The sequence below is a fragment of the Lolium perenne genome, chromosome 3 (genome assembly GCF_019359855.2).
Source record: "Lolium perenne isolate Kyuss_39 chromosome 3, Kyuss_2.0, whole genome shotgun sequence".
Taxonomy (NCBI): Eukaryota; Viridiplantae; Streptophyta; class Magnoliopsida; order Poales; family Poaceae; genus Lolium; species Lolium perenne.
This window is the reverse complement of record NC_067246.2, coordinates 8,422,707-8,439,176: the sequence shown is the minus strand read 5'-3', so window position 1 is coordinate 8,439,176 and position 16,470 is coordinate 8,422,707. Positions and strand designations below refer to the sequence as shown.

The 16,470-nt window shown below is 43.7% G+C and overlaps 2 protein-coding genes across 2 annotated transcripts in view; one reads left to right on the top strand and one right to left on the bottom strand.

Moving 5' to 3' along the window:
- The first annotated feature begins 772 nt into the window (after positions 1-772).
- Positions 773-12,898, top strand: LOC139837780 (uncharacterized). Its single transcript, XM_071827048.1, has 9 exons — positions 773-994; positions 8,381-8,785; positions 8,882-9,032; positions 10,008-10,112; positions 10,239-10,337; positions 10,578-10,654; positions 11,107-11,240; positions 12,001-12,076; positions 12,822-12,898. The coding sequence occupies exons 1-5, from the start codon at positions 773-775 to the stop codon at positions 10,253-10,255; spliced, it is 900 nt and encodes a 299-aa protein (XP_071683149.1). The 3' UTR covers positions 10,256-10,337; positions 10,578-10,654; positions 11,107-11,240; positions 12,001-12,076; positions 12,822-12,898.
- Positions 12,899-15,606: 2,708 nt separating this feature from the next.
- LOC139837779 (protein-tyrosine-phosphatase PTP1-like) overlaps positions 15,607-16,470 on the bottom strand; it is a 47,027-nt gene continuing 46,163 nt past the window's right edge. The window contains exons 8-9 of the mRNA XM_071827047.1: positions 16,314-16,461; positions 15,607-16,066 (exon numbers count right to left, since the gene is read on the bottom strand). Coding sequence (XP_071683148.1) covers positions 15,962-16,066; positions 16,314-16,461 — 253 coding nt within the window. The 3' untranslated portion in view covers positions 15,607-15,961. The remainder of the gene's footprint in view (positions 16,067-16,313; positions 16,462-16,470) is intronic.

Genomic DNA, 16,470 nt, shown 5'->3' with positions numbered 1-16,470 from the left:
AGAAGAGTGATGGTGCCGATGTGGCTGTCATCGTAGTAGAGCAGCGGGTTCAGCCCGGCAAAACGAGTCACGGCCTCGAACCTGCACAACAATAACAACACGCCTAATGAGCATTCAAAAACAAACAAGCAGCTCAGGAAGATTAGCACATTATTGCCAAGATTTATAGCACATTGCAGTACAAGTAATCCGCAGGACAGGCGAAATAAAACCAACCAAGCTAGAATGCATCAGCAACAAACAAATAGTCAGTTTAAAATTTCCTAATGCATTTTACCGACAGATCAGAGTTTGATATGCCAAATAATAACGGAACATTGTATTCCTTTCCAAGACTGGGATTGCCAGTCTTGATAAATACATAGAGGCAGGCATAACACGGATCAGCACCTAATATAATCTAAGCCCAACCATTTATGATGAAAAAACTAGCATAATGGCGCTTCACGCATTATAGCAGAGCTATCCTGCTAGTACGTGTTGTAAAGTTTCAGCGATTCTAGATGTGAAACCGAGCTTGAACAGCAAACGATATTCTGCACCGAAGGAACAGAGAAAAACGTGAACAGCACTAGTACTACACGGGAACAACAAATCTTTATTAGTTCACAGGAATCTAGTAGTCAATCACACCTGACAAGCAACACTCACGGGCAGATCTCAGTTTGCATTACACATGTATACAAATAAATTTGTGCTTCGTCAGGGACTAGTAGTATTAGGAGCCATCTCCGCTGCTGGCCGCCCCTGCTTCGGCTCGCGAACGGGTGAGATGGCGGACGGCGGGCCGCCACCGCCGGCGCGTCATTGTGGCCGGCAACCCGCCGCCGTCGTGGAGGACCGCAGTGCAGACCCCGGCCACGGACACGACGCGGTCGGGCGAGCTCGATGGAGCCGCGCGCACGGCGAGGCCGATGGTGAGTGGTGGGAGGAGGGGAAATGCCCACCAAATTTTGGGACGCATACTAATCCAAAAATCATCATGCATAACAAGGCAAGTTAACTAATGCCAGGCATCCTTTTGGGTAGAAAATAATGGCAGCCTCCTTGATTCCTCCAGCCAAAATCATCCATCAAAGTATACGTAAAATCAACCTCCCCAGAAATCACGGAGCTCTTTATTTTGGGGCCAAAATAAATACTACGTAGCCTCGTCGAGGCAAGTTAATTAATGTCTCGCATCATTTTAGGAGGAAAAATAAAGAGTGGGTCAATAAACAGTCATCCCCGATTCCTCCGATCAAATTCGCCCACTCAGCATCATGCTCGTCGCTTTCCATCCGAGCGCCCCATTTGCCTCTTTCAATACCAATGGCAATGTAATTCCGGGTGGATGCCTCGATTTTCTAGGGGCAGTTATGCTCCTTCCTTTATGTGGGCGCCTGTATTTTCTCAACTTGCATCGCCGCCATCAACGACAAGCAATCATTAGCACATACTAAGTAATACTACCTCCGATTCAAGGAATAAGGCGTCCTCGTTTTACGTGTTTTTTGTTTGACCAAGAATTACTTCAAATATATAAAGATTATTTGTATGAAATTAGCATCATTAGAAAGTGCTTTTCAATACGAATCCAACGATACTAATTACATATAATATAATCAAGATTATGTTGCCCTATTTTTATGGTCAAAGTTCGTCTTGGAATACGTGTGCGCCTTATTCCTTGGGACGGAGGTAGTAATAGTAGTAATATTATATTCATTCAGCAATTTCAAAATAAGACAATTCTGAGATGAAATTGATTTCACTTGCCCTACCATCGTATCCAAATCACACATCGAAATTATATAGAAATCAAATATCTCCGTCAAACTACTTTTCCTTTTTTACTTTCCGATAATCTGAATTTAGTTTCAAAACAAGCTTTCATCTACGGCGCTGGAGGTCTTGCGGTATCATAACATGAGCCGTATCATGGGCAAACTTTCTTTGTCTTATCTATCTTCGGCTTCTCCGCCTTTCGATGTACCGTCACATAAAATAATAATACACAACAATGAGTCGACACATGAAATAAAATGTAGTAGTTGATTCCATGCATATATAAAAGAAGGACCCCTATAATGTGCGGTGACAAGACGAGACATGAAATGAAGATAATAACTATTTTTCTCCATGTCGGTCGTCTCTTCCTTCTTTGGGGGTACCGAATGAGTAGTAGCGTCCAACAATTGTTCATCTACCTCGCTAGACCTCCCGCAGTGCTCCAAGTCTGGTTGCCGCATGGTTCGACTACCACCGCCCACGGCCGCATTGGATCTATTCTTTCTCGACCTCATCTAGGCCGGAACCGATCACCCCCGACATGGCCAAGTGGCGTCTACTAGAGAACTTTGAAGTCCATGTGGCCACCCTCGCCATAACCATTTAGTTCTCTTTTTTATTCTTCTCCTTGTTGTATAGACTTTGGATGTGATTTGCCACCTAGACTAGGCCGATTTTGGCGTGGCAGTGCCGCTGGGAGTTAGATGTCAAGAGTGGTTTGTGTTGTGAAGGCATGATTTTTATGAAACTTATATTTGATGTGTTGCCAATACCGCTTCCAGGTTTGATCTGTGCCGAACACCACATCCATCCCCACAGCCGCCCAAGCTTAGCACAACGTTGCATCTTCTATCATGGTGTAGTTGACAACCCTTCTTCTCTTCACTTTACCCACATCAACCTCGACCACCTCATCGTCGTCCCTTCCACCCCGGCCGCCTCATCCCTCTCACCGCCAACATCATCCCCCACACCGTTACCGCCAACCGGAGCGAGTGGAGGATCAGCAATGTCAAGCTCCTCTAAGAGATCCATGAAGGAAGAATCGCCAGTTCTACAAAATCGGAGATTAATTTCCGCGCACAAATTCAATGGATTCGAGGATATAATTTTCTTAACTTGAAGATCCATCATCGAGAATGTTAGGGCGCCGTTCGAGTTGTTAACATCGGGCGATGGAGAGGCAAAGTGGACGGTGGCGAGAGGGTGTTGCGGTGGATTGTCTTCTTCAAATTCGTCTCCCTCGGCCCCGACGACTAAATATTGGGGCGGAACTCGGCATACCTCCGCCCGCCCGGGAGACACGGTCTACCACGGAAGAGGGTGGAAGAAGCTTCGAGTTGAGGCTCATCGCGCCGAGATCCGGTGGCAGCGTTGCATTGAGGGAGGGCCAGTAACACCCACGTCTTGCATGGAGTCCCCATGTTGGTATATAATGATGGCCTGCATGAATATAAATAACCGGTCGACAACTATAGAGTGGCACCACCTTCACAAATATGATTCTATCGCCTAAGATTTTAGACGTATAATGTCAAGCCCACACTTTCAAGGTCGGTGGCCCAAGTCTCGCGGAAGTTTCACTCATGAGGCCACATTTCATGTGCATTGGGTCAAGGACAATCACACTAAAATTTTCAAATCTTGGATTGAAATAATTTTCCTTTCTTTTTATTGTTTGTATATATAAATTGACATCTTTTTACGTGATTCATTTTCCTATGACTTATCCCAAATGAAGCATAGAGAAAAGACACATGAAATATAACCACTTTTGTCGGAAAATAATGGGGTAGATGACAGGAGGCCCACTAGTGGGAGTTTCGTCTCAAAGCGTTAGGGAGGGTCAGTAGCACTCCTCTTGCATGGAGTCCCAATAGTTGTATATAATGACAGGATGCATGAAGATGAACAACCGATCGAAAACTATAGAGTGGTACCTTCTTCACAAATATGATTCTCCCACTCGAAGATTTTGGGCTTGTAATGTCAAGCCCCCATTTTCCAAGTCATGGCCCAAGTCTCGTGGTCACTCATGAGGTCACATTGCATGTGCATTGGGTCAAGGACAAGGACTCATAAATTTCAAACATTGGATTGAAATAATCTTCCTTTATTTTATTGTTTGTATATATAAATTGAGATATTTTTACATGGTTCATGTTCCTATGACTTGTCCCAACTAAAACAAATATAAAAGTCGCATGAAATATAACCACTTTTGTCGGAAAATAATGGGGTAGATGACAGGAGGCTCGCTAATGGGGGTTTTGCCTCAAAGCGTGAGGTAGGGTCAGTAGCACTCTCTTCTTGTGTGGAGTCCCCATGTTGGTATATAATGATGGTATGCATGAAGATGAATAACCGATCGACAACTATAGAGTGACACCTGCTTCAAAAATATTATTCTCTCGCCGAAGATTTTAGACACATAGTGTCAAGCCCCCATTTTCCAGGTCAGTGGCCCAAGTCTCGCGGTCACTCATGAGTCCACATTTCATGTGCATTGGGTCAAGGACAAGGCTAGGAATTTTTGAAATCTTGGATTGAAATAATCTTCCTTTCTTTTATTGTTTGTGTATACATAAACCGACATCTTTTTACCTGGTTCAATCTCCTATGATTGATCCCAACTAAAACAAAGAGAAAAGTCGTATAAAATATAACCAATTTTGACGGAAAATAATGGGGTAGATGACACCCGGCTCGCTAATGGGGGTTTTGCCTCAAAGCATGAGGGAGGGTCAGTAGCAGTCCCCTCTTGCATGGAGTCCCAATGTTAGTATGTAATGGCGATATGCATGAAGATGAATAACATATCGACAATTATAGAGTAGCACGTGCTTCAAAAATATGATTCTCTCGTTGAAGATTATAGACATATAATGTCAAGCCCCCATTTTCCACGTCAGTGTCCCAAGTCTCGCGGTCACTCTTGAGGCCACATTGCATGTGCATTGGGTCAATGACAAGGACTCAGAAATTTTCGAATCTTGGATTGAAATAATATTCCTTTATTTTATTGTTTGCATATATAAATTGAAATATTTTTACATGGTCATGTTCCTATGACTTATCACAACTGAAACAAAGAGAAAAGTCGCATGAAATATAACCACTTTTGACAGAAAATAATGGGGTAGATGACACAAGGCCCACTAATGGGAACAAGGCCCACTGATGGGGATTTCTTCTCAAAGAGTAGGGAAGGTCAAGAACGCTCGCCTCTTGCATGGAGTCCCAATGTTGGTATATAATGACATTATGCATGAAGATGAATAACCGATTGACAACTATAGAGTGGCACATGCTTCATAAATATGATCCTCTCGCCAAAGATTTTATATATAATGTCAAGCGCAAATTTTCAAGGTCACTAACCCAAGTCTCGCGGAAGTTTCACTCATGAGGCCACATTGCATGTGCATTGACTCAAGGACAAGCACACTGGATTTTTCAAATCCTTGACTGAAATAATCTTTCTTTCTTTTATTGTTTGTATATCTTGGAACTTTTGTAAAGGGGCGGAGTTCTACTAAAATGTTGTGGGGGTTTTGCACCACAGACGCTTGGTAAAAAAGTGGCCTTTTTGTGGGGCTAGGCGTCACGGCGCCCACTAAACATCGTTCTTCTTGAAATACGCAACGCAAAAGTGGCACTTGCTTCGCAAACAAGACTACCCTACATGAAGACCCTCGACTTATAGTGCTAAACTACAACTTCGAGGACACCGACCCAACTCTTGTAATGAATTGACATATTTTTACGTGGTTCATGTTCCTATGACTTATCCCAACTGAAACAAAGAGAAAACTCGCATCAAATATAACCAGTTTTGAAGGAAAATAATGGGGTAGATGACACCAGGCCCACTAGTGGGAGTTTCATCTCAAAGCGTGAGGGAGGGTCAGTAGCACTCCCCTCTTGCATGGAGTCCTAATGTTGGTATATTATAACGGTATGCATGAAAATGAATAACCGATCGAAAACTACAGAGTGGCACCTGCTTCAAAAATATGATTCTCTCGCCGAAGATTTTAGACGTATATTGTCAAGCCCCCATTTTCTCGTCAGTCGCCCAAGTCTCGCGGCCACTCTCGTGGCCACATTGCATATGCATTGGGTCAAGGACAAGGACTTGGAAATGTTCAAATCTTGGATTGAAATAATCTTCCTTTATTTTATTGTTTGTATTTATAAATTGACATAATTTTATATGGTGCATGTTCCTATGACATTTCAAAACTGAAACAAAGAGAAAAGCCACATGAAATATAACCACTTTTGATGGAAAATAATGGGGTAGATGACACAAGGCCCACTAATGGGGGTTTCGTCTCAAAGAGTAGGGAATGTCAGTAATACTCCCCTCTTGCAAGGAGTCCCAATGTTGGTATATAATGACAATATGCATGAAGATGAACAACGGATCGACAACTATATAGTGGCACCTCCTTCACAAATATTATTCTCTCGCCGAAGATTTTAGACTTATAATGTCAATTCCCCATTTTCAAGATCACCGGCCCAAGTCTCGCGAAAGTTTTACTCATGAGACCACATTGCATGTGCATTGGGTCAAGGACAAGCACACTGGAATTTTCTAATCCTGGACTGAAATAATCTTCCTTTCTTTTATTGTTTGTGTATATCTTTGAACTTTTGTAAAGGGGCAGAGTTCTAATAAAAATGTTGTGGGGGGTTTCGCACCATAGTCCCTTGGTCAAAAAAAATTGGCATCCACAATCAAATGGCAAAGGCCACATGGAATCACCACTTTTTTTTTGGAAAACTAGGGGCAGACATTGTGAGGTCCACATAACAGGTTTTCACCTGAGATAACGTGAGGGAGGGTCAGAACCGTTTCCCTATTTCATGAGGTCCTAACATGGCTCTGTAATGGTGATGTAAAGAGGAAAGGCAAATATACAACCTCGAAGCGGCACCATCTTCACAAATAGGACCAGCCGGTAAGAAACATTATGGACTTACGGGGTGACATTCCAATTTCGATGTCACTGCCCCAACTCTTGTAATAACTTGACCTCTTTTGAGATTCTTTGTATTTGCATGACTTAGAGCATCTCTATGCGAGGTGCCAAAAGATTTAGTGGAGCAAAATTTAGGAAAAAGATTCCCTTTTGATCCTCTAGCGTGCACCTAGATGAGCTCGGTTGTTGAAAAATGCCACTCGTTGGAGGATGGAGACGTCGTAGATCGACCGCCGCGGAGATAGGCGTCCTTGGAACATACCCCCAAGTTTTTTCTTCTTCGACGATTAGTATCCGGACGCGGCGAAGAGTGACGACCGCTAAGACCATTTTTCCGCGACCTCTACGTTGGCATCCGATCATCGCGCAACCCCGACGGTCTTCTCTCTCACCCCTATGCGCCGTGGTTCCCACGTCCTCCACTTCCGAGGTGTTTTACGGAATACTCCCTCCATTATGAAATAGTCTACATTGTAGCTCCAAAATTTGTTCTAAAATACTCTACATTCTAGCTTTTAGTCAACAACAACACTGAAAACGATGTGGTTTTGCTCTCTTTATTGGATGTTGCTATTATCAATGTTGATTTGACTGGTTGTTCACATATCTAAGTAATACTAATAAATGCTATACTAGTTTGTCTCATTTCCCTATAATGTAGACTAAATCAGAACGGAGGGAGTAACTAGGTAAGTCTTTTTTATTTTGCTTATTTTCCAATTTCTTTGCGACCGACTGCTTCAACGATGAATTCTACCTATAGATGAAGAGGTTGACGGAGATGGTCTTCGCCAACCCGTTTTTTTCTTCGGAGGGGAGGAGGACGACGATGATTTGGACATGCATGTGTTAATGATTATGAACGAGGATACGCATCGTCGTTGGTGTCTCCGTGCAGAATCTTAGCCTTTATTGATGGATTTGAATTTTGATGTGTTTAAATTTGAGCCAGATGATTTGTTACATTTATGAATCTTGTTTTGTATTAATAAACATTCTAGGTTAACGGTTAATGTTTTTAGGTTAACATTTTATGTTAATTTCCTCGAATGGAATGAAGGTGTATATTTTTATTTCGATTAGGCGCGGGTGGATTGTTTGTTGTCGCCGCGAAATTACCCCCGCTTCCCTTTTCACCTTGTCCGGAAAACCGGGAGTAGTTAAAGCTATGGACGATCGACGTCCTTCCTTGATATACCCCGTCAATCAAATTCCAAAAATATGGGAAACACGGATTGATTGGCGCCTGGTGAATTAAGGAGTGACTTTATGTGTCTCTTGATGAATAGAGATTTCGTGCAACAAGAAACCATTTACGTAGTAGGAAAGATTTTACGGACAGCAGCAAGATTGGAAAGTACTACGTACTAGTTGTAATTTTCGCTGTGACCTCTCCTTGATATAATCGTGGTGCAAGATTGGAAAGCAGTAACTTCGCTGAGCGGAGAAGAAATGCTAGTTATTGCGTCGCGAGAGAAGGAGAGTAAAGTTAAGGAACAAATCACGGGAAAGATTTCGTGTCAAATTTCCGAAGATTACTTATTGCGTTGAGTTGAGTTGGTTGCAAGTGTATGCGGCGAGGGAAGGCTACTTATTGCGTGACCAAATATTTGCCTCAGATTATTTGCGTGACCCATTTTCTCTCCCAACACCGCGCCTCGCCGCAGCCTACCCAACCTCCGGCCTGTCCCCTCCGGCCGACCACCGCAGCTCCGGCGCCTCGTCCCCAACCTATCCTCCGGCCGACCAAGTCCTTCGCGCATTCAATCGCGCCCCCGCGCGAGCCATTGCCGACCGCCGTCGATGCGGCCCGTCCCGGCTCCGGCGACCATCCTCCCGGCCAGACCTCGCAGCGGCTGGAGCTGCGGCGCCGCCGTCCCGCCGCAGACCGCCCCATCCCCGGCTTGACGCCCGCACCCGTGGGCGACCAACCAACAGCCGATGCTGAATCCATCCGGCGCTGCATCAGGGTGGAGCGAGACCCTTCTCCACGGCGACCACGCGCGTCGACCTCACCCGCCACGGTAACCTCCGGATCGATCCCGTCCCCTCTCCGCGTCCAGACCCCGATTCATTTCGTCACCCCCCTACCCCTGTCCCGTGCAGGTAAGCAGAAGCAGATCAAGGACGGCCTACCCACAGCTCCTCCTGCTGCAAGGCCAAGGAGAGGCCGGCGTCCGGAGATGGCCGACGACCACGCACAAGGGCTCGTCCACTCCGACCTCGACCACTCCGACCTCGTCCGGTCAGATGACGCCCACCAAATTAAAGGTTATTTCTTCGCCCCCTGTTCCGTTCTAGTTTCCGTTCCCCATAATCGCTCCACCTGCTGCAAAGTAGCCCGCCTGCCCTCTCTGTGTGTGTCTAGTGCCCCAGCAATTTCCATTTCGACCTAGTAGTATTTCTCGTCTTGCTGGATCACACCGAACGCTACGCTCACCCTGTGCATTCGCAGATGGGGTGGATATCCAACTGACCGAGGAGAGCCGTCACGGCTCAGCACCCGTGTGTTGTTATGCCGGTGGCGTCGACGACGGTGTCGGCACAGCCGCAGCCCCAATCGTTGTTAGGCCGATGTCGGTTGGGGGCGCTGGCTCACTTTGTAGCCCTGTTCCTAATAGTTGGTCTTTTTGCGGTTATACGCTGGCGTAACTAGTACAATGGCCAACTTACCAATCTCTGTATGCCAGCAATGAGGTCACGTACAGGGACCGATTGCTGATCACAGGAATGTATGTTTTGTAGCTGAACATTTCCGAAGCAAGACAATTCTAAGGGTTCAGGGTGTTCGTGTTTCTCTTTTTGCGTAAATCTAATCAGACCAATCAGTCTTATTTGACAAACCTGAAACTAGTCCTTTTTTTTAAAAAAAAATCATGCCTTGGTCATTTTCTAGCAATTGCAGTTGGTGAAAGTACTTATATTTACCATGCTGGGTTAACTACCTAATTCTTGATCATGTTTTAGTAATTGCATGACTCTGTACATGTATAAATGATCGTGCTGAGCATTATTAGACTGCAATAATTTGGCTGGAGTTTTGCTTATTTCAGCATGCCCTGTGCTAAATTTTTTGAATTCTCATGATGGAACTTGAGAATAAATTTTGATGTTACTGTACTAATATTGTGTTCTGTAGTTTTGCAACTGTTTGCTGCATCCTGGAATACTCATAATATATCTCATTATACTAGATTGACATATAATTTTTACTCTTTTTGTACTGAACTATATTTTGTTGAACAGGTCAGTTTATCCTGCATATGGAGCTAATGACTGTAGCCATCAAATGCCCCAGTCTGCTCCTCAAGCGGAACCTTATGGTGACAATCTTCCACACATCAATCCCAGGTACTGAATCTTGTTCATACAACATTTTCTAGCAGTCAAGTTCGTCTTGCAGCTCATCTTACTTAAATGTTCATACTGCACCTCACTAGAATTACCCTATAATTATCATCTTCACATGTGTGATAGGGGCCTACCGAAGCTGAGAAGAAAGAGATGGCGCCACGGTGGCTCTTGGCGACTTCTGGTGACCTTGGCCGGCTTGGAGGCTTGATGGGAGAGCTGCAGGTCTAGCTGTTCTGTCCAAGTTATATATGATAGTATTGGTTTGGCATTTTTAGTTGATTAACATTTAATCGCCACTGCTTAGGCTTATTAGGACAGTGGCTAGATTTATTGGTTGGGTAAATATTTACTTGCTCTACTTTAGCAGTTATGGTTAAATATTGACTTGCTCTGGTTTGAGTGGCGAAAAGGTTCAGACTAGCTCCGTTTTGTTTTTATAATGTGCTTGGTGTTACTTGGCAGGGAACCCGGAGGAAGCCGTTGAGCACCTGACCAAGGCGATCCTACTGAACCTCAAAAACCATATATGGTACAAAGAGGTATGATACGTAGGCAATTTACACAACGTTTCTTAATCCCGCTGTACATAGGGAACATCCTTGTGTTGGCTTTGAATCCACTCCAAAGGCCAAAGCACGTTCATGTTGGATGAATTGGCAAGTCATCCTGGTTATTAGACGTCCTGGCCCTGTTATGTGGGTGTGAATAACACTGGTTGTTATTGTGTGGCCTTTTTCTTTGATTGATAACTATGTATTTTCATCCTAGCACTCCATGGTTTAATTGTTTTCCTTGTCTACTCATTTAGAGAAGTATCATCTCTAGAGGAAGTTGAGTTTTTTATCTATTTAGAAAATGAACCATTCAGGTCATTGTTTACAATTTAGAAGAAAAGGGCACATGTTTATCATCATCAGAGCAAATTATTTTACCCTTTTATACGTTACCTTGTGCCAACTCACTTAAAGTTCTTGTAACCCCTGCTTCGTAGGTCAGTCACAATATCAGCAATGCTTGGAGAGCTTCCTGAGTTCAAAATGTCGCGACTCTTTGTATGTGGAGCTGTCCTCCTGAGGAGTTGGATGCAGAGTGAATGAACTTCTCAATCTCGACATGTAGAAGAAGGTGATTATGTTTTACCTGTAGTTTGTTTTAGTTGCACAAAATGCCTTGGACTGTGTGTGCTAGTAAAAAATGCCTTTAAGGTCATTGCAAAAACAGTATAGTTAAACATGCCTCATTTTTTTATATTAAATCAAATATGGTTTCAACATAACAACTGAAGAAATTGTTCTGTAGGTACTAAAACTTATATTGGTTTACAGATTTTGTGGTCACTATTAATTCGTACTAATAGACTAAATGGTCCGCCCAATGTGGACATAGTTGCTTTTAAATCTGAGATTTGGTGATAACTTCTGTGTTGGATTTCTCCTGAGGGATCTTATTCAATGATTTTTTTTAATCATTTTGTTGTTCATTGATCTTGAAGTTATTTTCAGGATTGATGACGGTGGGTCGGATCATGGAACATTATTTTTCATTGGTTTTGCCTTTTCTCATTGATCAAAACGTTTATTACACAAATGCATGATCTTGTTGATGTCATGTTAGAGCTTATACTCATGTTCCTGGTTCTTGTATATACCCAATTTGGGTCTTTCACTGTTACTTATATATGATAGTATTGATCTGGCATTTTTAGTTGACTGACATGCCACTACGAAGAATTATTAGGACAGCATGTAGATTTAGTGGTTTTGGTTAAAATATTTACTTGCTCTGCTTTAGCGGTTATGGTTAAATATTGACTTGTTCTGGTTGGAGTGACGAAAAAGTTCGGACCAACTCTGTTTTGTTTTTATAATCTGCTGTTACTTGGCAGGGACACAGAGGAAGCCGTTGAGCACCTGGCCAAGGCGTTCCTACTGAATCTCAAAAACCATGTATGGTACTAAGAGGTATGATATGAAGGCAATTTACGCAACGTTTCTTAATCCTGCTGTTCATGTTGAATCCACTCCAAAGGCCAAAGCATGTTCATGTTGAATGAATTGATACGTCGTCATGGTTATTATTAGAGGTACTGGCCCTGTTAAGTGGGTGTGAATACCACTGGTTGGTATTGTGTGGCCTTCTTCTTGGATTGATAACTATATATTTTCATCCTAACACTCCATGGTTTAATTGTTTTCCTTGTCTACTGCATCTAGAGAAGTACCATGCCTAGAGGAAGTTGAGTTTTTTTTTTCTCTATTTAGAAAAGGAACCATTCAGGTCATTGTTTACAATTTCGAGTCCATAGTAAGATCGTGATTTAGGAAGAAAAGGGAACATGTTTATCATCATCAGAGCAAATTATTTAACCCCTCGTTGTGTAATATTTGTGAACCGAAACATAGATTGTGGTCAGTTTGTATGTTTTGTGTTCTCTGATCTTTATTCCTCTGGTCTGTGATCTTGTAACTTAGATTGTTGGATCTAGAGCTTCTTAATCAAATAGATGCTTTATATTCATGTGTTCACTGATCTAGTAACTTAGATTGTTTGGTCTTATTCATGTGTTCTCTGACATCAGTAACTTAGATTGTTGGACCTGGAGCTTCTTAAACTAAAATTTTATTTAGTTGTTATCTGACTCAAGTATATGCCATTTGCTTATTTTATCTCAAGACTTGCTGCACATTTTCATTTTTCGTCATATAGAAAATGGTCAATGGTGGTAGACTCAAGAGCTGGATGTGTGTGAATTTCGCTCGAAACGTGCAAGACGGTGTTGCTACGGATTACATCACGAACTGGGTTTCATGTGCCAAGCCTCAGGGTCCCTGACATGCTTCTGAAGCCTGTTCTTCCGGCTATATACGTGCATCTGGATCAAGTGGAGCGCAAGGATCAGTTGACTTTGCTCTGAAAGCTCTGTAACATCATGCGATGACCATACTCAGACTGCAGCGCATGGAGCTTGAACAATGGCTCACTTTACGGTATGTGAACTTTCAGTTAAGATGATTTCTGTACTACTAGACTCAAGGTTCAATCCAAATTAATGATCATATTGTGCTGGTATCTCAGGTGACCTGAAGCCTATGTGCATGATCGATCTTGGGCTTCTTTCCCAATGTTGTTTTACCAAGCAAGTGTTTAAGGTGAACAAGCAGATCCATGGCAAGCCTTGCTCTGAAGATAAATGTCAAGGTCGGTGTTCAAGCGAAACTTGCCACTTCTCGTTGTGCTTTGTGTGTTTCTTGAATCGTCGAGTCTAACATGGCACTATATTTTCGAAGGCTGATGCAGTGTCTAAGTTGCATCCCTCTGGTCACCGATAGGCCTGCGATAATATTTGGCGCTGATGCCACTCATCCCCATCCTCATTGTGGTGAAGGCATCATCCCTGGCATCGTCTGCGATCATCCGAGTTCTCCAACGTTGGTGACCATCGCTGTCCTGAGGACCTAATTTCTCGATCTCCATGTACAAGCAAGTTTATATGTTGGTTCAGTTATCTGAAGTGTCTGCTCAGTCCGCAGCCTAGCATAATTGTGTAGATTAGGTAGCTAGAAACTATTATATTAATCTAGCAGGGTTCTAGGTATATAGAGACCGCAATAACGTTGATCTGAAAGAACCCAACCCATTGATGTCAATTCCCCCTGTGGAGATTGAAACTGGTTTACATCTATGTTGTCTGTGATGGCACATTGAATAGAACAAAATCCATTTGAGCTCTTTAGTGTTACTGTCGTGCTGGCAACAAATCGATTTCTAAGTGCCAAAATAATTACCATAATTGATATAGTTGTTAGCATAGAAAAGAGGCAAGAAAAAGCCAAGTATAAATGAGTTCGTAGGTAGTGTGCGTGCATGTATGAACGACCGGAGAGGTGAGCATGATACAGTCGTCGTGACGATTGAGGCAAACGCATACAGGTTGAATGAGAGGCAACAACCATAGCCAAGCACGAGCTAAACTTAGCGTGCGACATTATTTTGCGGGTGTGACTTTGTGAGAGAAGTTTGTTGTACGATTTCTGACTTTGTGGTGATCACTAGAAAAAATATTGGCATATATTAATTAACAGATGCAGTTCATTTTTTGGCCGTGACTTGCAACTTTGGCTGCAAGGAGCATCCCTAGTAGACTGAGTTCAGCTGCAACAATATCAATTTTCATTTCTTCAAGTGATGTTACTGGCTGAAGATTTGGCTCCAGATTTCATCTGTCTTCACCTGGCAGGATTGGTTAACCTGTAGCAACAACCAACTAGAGCATTGATGATTGATGGATCAGATCGTAGCCACGCAGGTGAATCACGATCGGAGGCTCTGCGGCCGCCGCGGCCACGCAGATGGGCGGCTACTGATAGGCCGGAAAAATATAGTCTCTTCTTTTTTCGTTTGGAACCCCGTAGCTGGCACACGCACGTATGTATTGATGCTTGTACTATCTACCTTGCACGTACCTGGAGTACATACGTATTGCGTATTGATCTTGATATGGTAGCGTGGAACACGTACTTGGGAAACTGGCACGCACCGAGTACCGTCGCGAGCATGGCCTGAATGTGGGGATGGAGGAATGCCACGTCACCGAGGGGGCAGGCGACCGCACCGCTGGGTTTGACCGGGCCGGGAATTAAGGAGGCGCAGCGGGGTACGTACGGCGCCTGTTGGACTCTGAGGAGTGCTTGACCCTCCATCCCTTTCTTAATTTTTCTCGCACAGCCACAGGTGATGCGACCCTCCACCGCCTAGGGTTAGCTCCCGCCGCCACCGAAATCCTCCTGTCCAGTGCCGCCGCCGGCGCAAATGGTCGCCAAGCTGTGGACAGGAGGTCGTCCTCCCGCTGCTCGCCCGCAGGCAGCGCCCTCAAACGTGTCGACCTGCACAACAGCTCGTCTATGGCAGATCCAAGCTCTGTATTGCCCCCATGGCACATCAAGTGATCAAGACCTCGCCAGGAGATGCAATGAATGAAACTGCCGCGTCCAACTCCCTCGTCAGCAGAAGATGACCACGCCCGGAGCGACACTGAATGAAACTGAACGGAACTTGCTGCTAAGCACTCCCTTCGCTGTTAACTGCTACTATTACATCTGATTCTCTAAACTTGAGCGGAAGGTGCAACATTTTCTTGCTCTGGATGCATGCGATATCTTCACTTGTCTATATCGCAAAAAGAAAAACCCTAGGAGCAACATAGAGATCACACATCTAATGACCCAAAACTCCATAAGCTCAAAAGAGGGGATTCATAGTTTCTACGAGCTTATTCAAACCACAACTTATTACCACCGATTTTCCATAAGCTTGCTTCTCCATAAGCATAAGTCCAAAAGAAGGGGGCCTTAGTGGCTCCTCAGTAATGCCAGGAGTGTGAGACATGGCCGGCAGGGATTTGTGGATACACTGAACCGACACACAACAATGATGCGTTTCTTATGCAGGCAGATGATTTGGTTGTGCTGCATTCAAGAAGTGGACAGAAACAAACAAGGAAACACACACAAAAAACCGAGACCATTCAGCACAATTTGAGTTCCATGCATCTGCCATCATACAATGCAAGCTACTTGGTGGCGGTGGTGCACCAGTAGACATGCCAACTATGTGGCGTCAACACAGATATTAAGGAACCAAAGTAAGACAGGTGAAGACATAGCAATGGTGACTCTGGGTGTGTGGCAGCCGTTTGCAAATCGCTGCGAAATACGATCAAAATTTGTGAAATCCTTATATCAGATAAATGTTCGAAAGAGATTCCTTCTGAAACCCAAATCTTCCTTCGTGACGTGCATCAATGCTGTCAGCTAAGCTTAGCAAATCGAGGAAGCAAGAGTAGTATTTCACAAGAGTCTCTGGAAGAAACTCCTCTCGGACCTTGTGCTATAAATTTTAGTCAGATCTTTCAGCTCATCCGCAATGGCCTGATAGCAGAACATGTATTGCTCCTGCAAATCACAAGATGGTCTTAGGGTGGAGTGCTACGATCTGCTTTGCAAGTGTTGCAGGACACTACTTCATTAATATATCTTGTACATGAGCTACCGATATATAAATTGAGTAACACGGCTCATTAAATGGTAAACAATTTCCCAATTTGATATTTTTTTTGAAACAGGGGCCCCAATTTGATTTGAGACTTGAGAGAATATTGCGACTGACTCAGAAACAGAAATAATTAAAAAACATATATACCTCTGTTTGGACCATCCCAGGACGCTGGGATCTAAACTTATTGACAGTTGCTGCAATATCTATAGAAGATTGTTCACCAAGTAATACCCTCTCTCTTGTATTATGGATGGTGATGTAAGCACCAGTTCTCCCAATGCCTGCACCGCAAAAACCAGAA

Excerpts from the sequence above, each read along its gene's own strand:
- LOC139837780 (XM_071827048.1), top strand. The coding sequence starts at position 773 with ATGGCGGACGGCGGGCCGCCACCGCCGGCGCGTCATTGTGGCCGGCAA. Across the intron at positions 995-8,380 it reads AAATCATCATGCATAACAAG|ATTATTTGCGTGACCCATTT; the intron begins GCAAGTTAACTA and ends TATTTGCCTCAG. Across the intron at positions 9,033-10,007 it reads TGACGCCCACCAAATTAAAG|GTCAGTTTATCCTGCATATG; the intron begins GTTATTTCTTCG and ends TTTGTTGAACAG.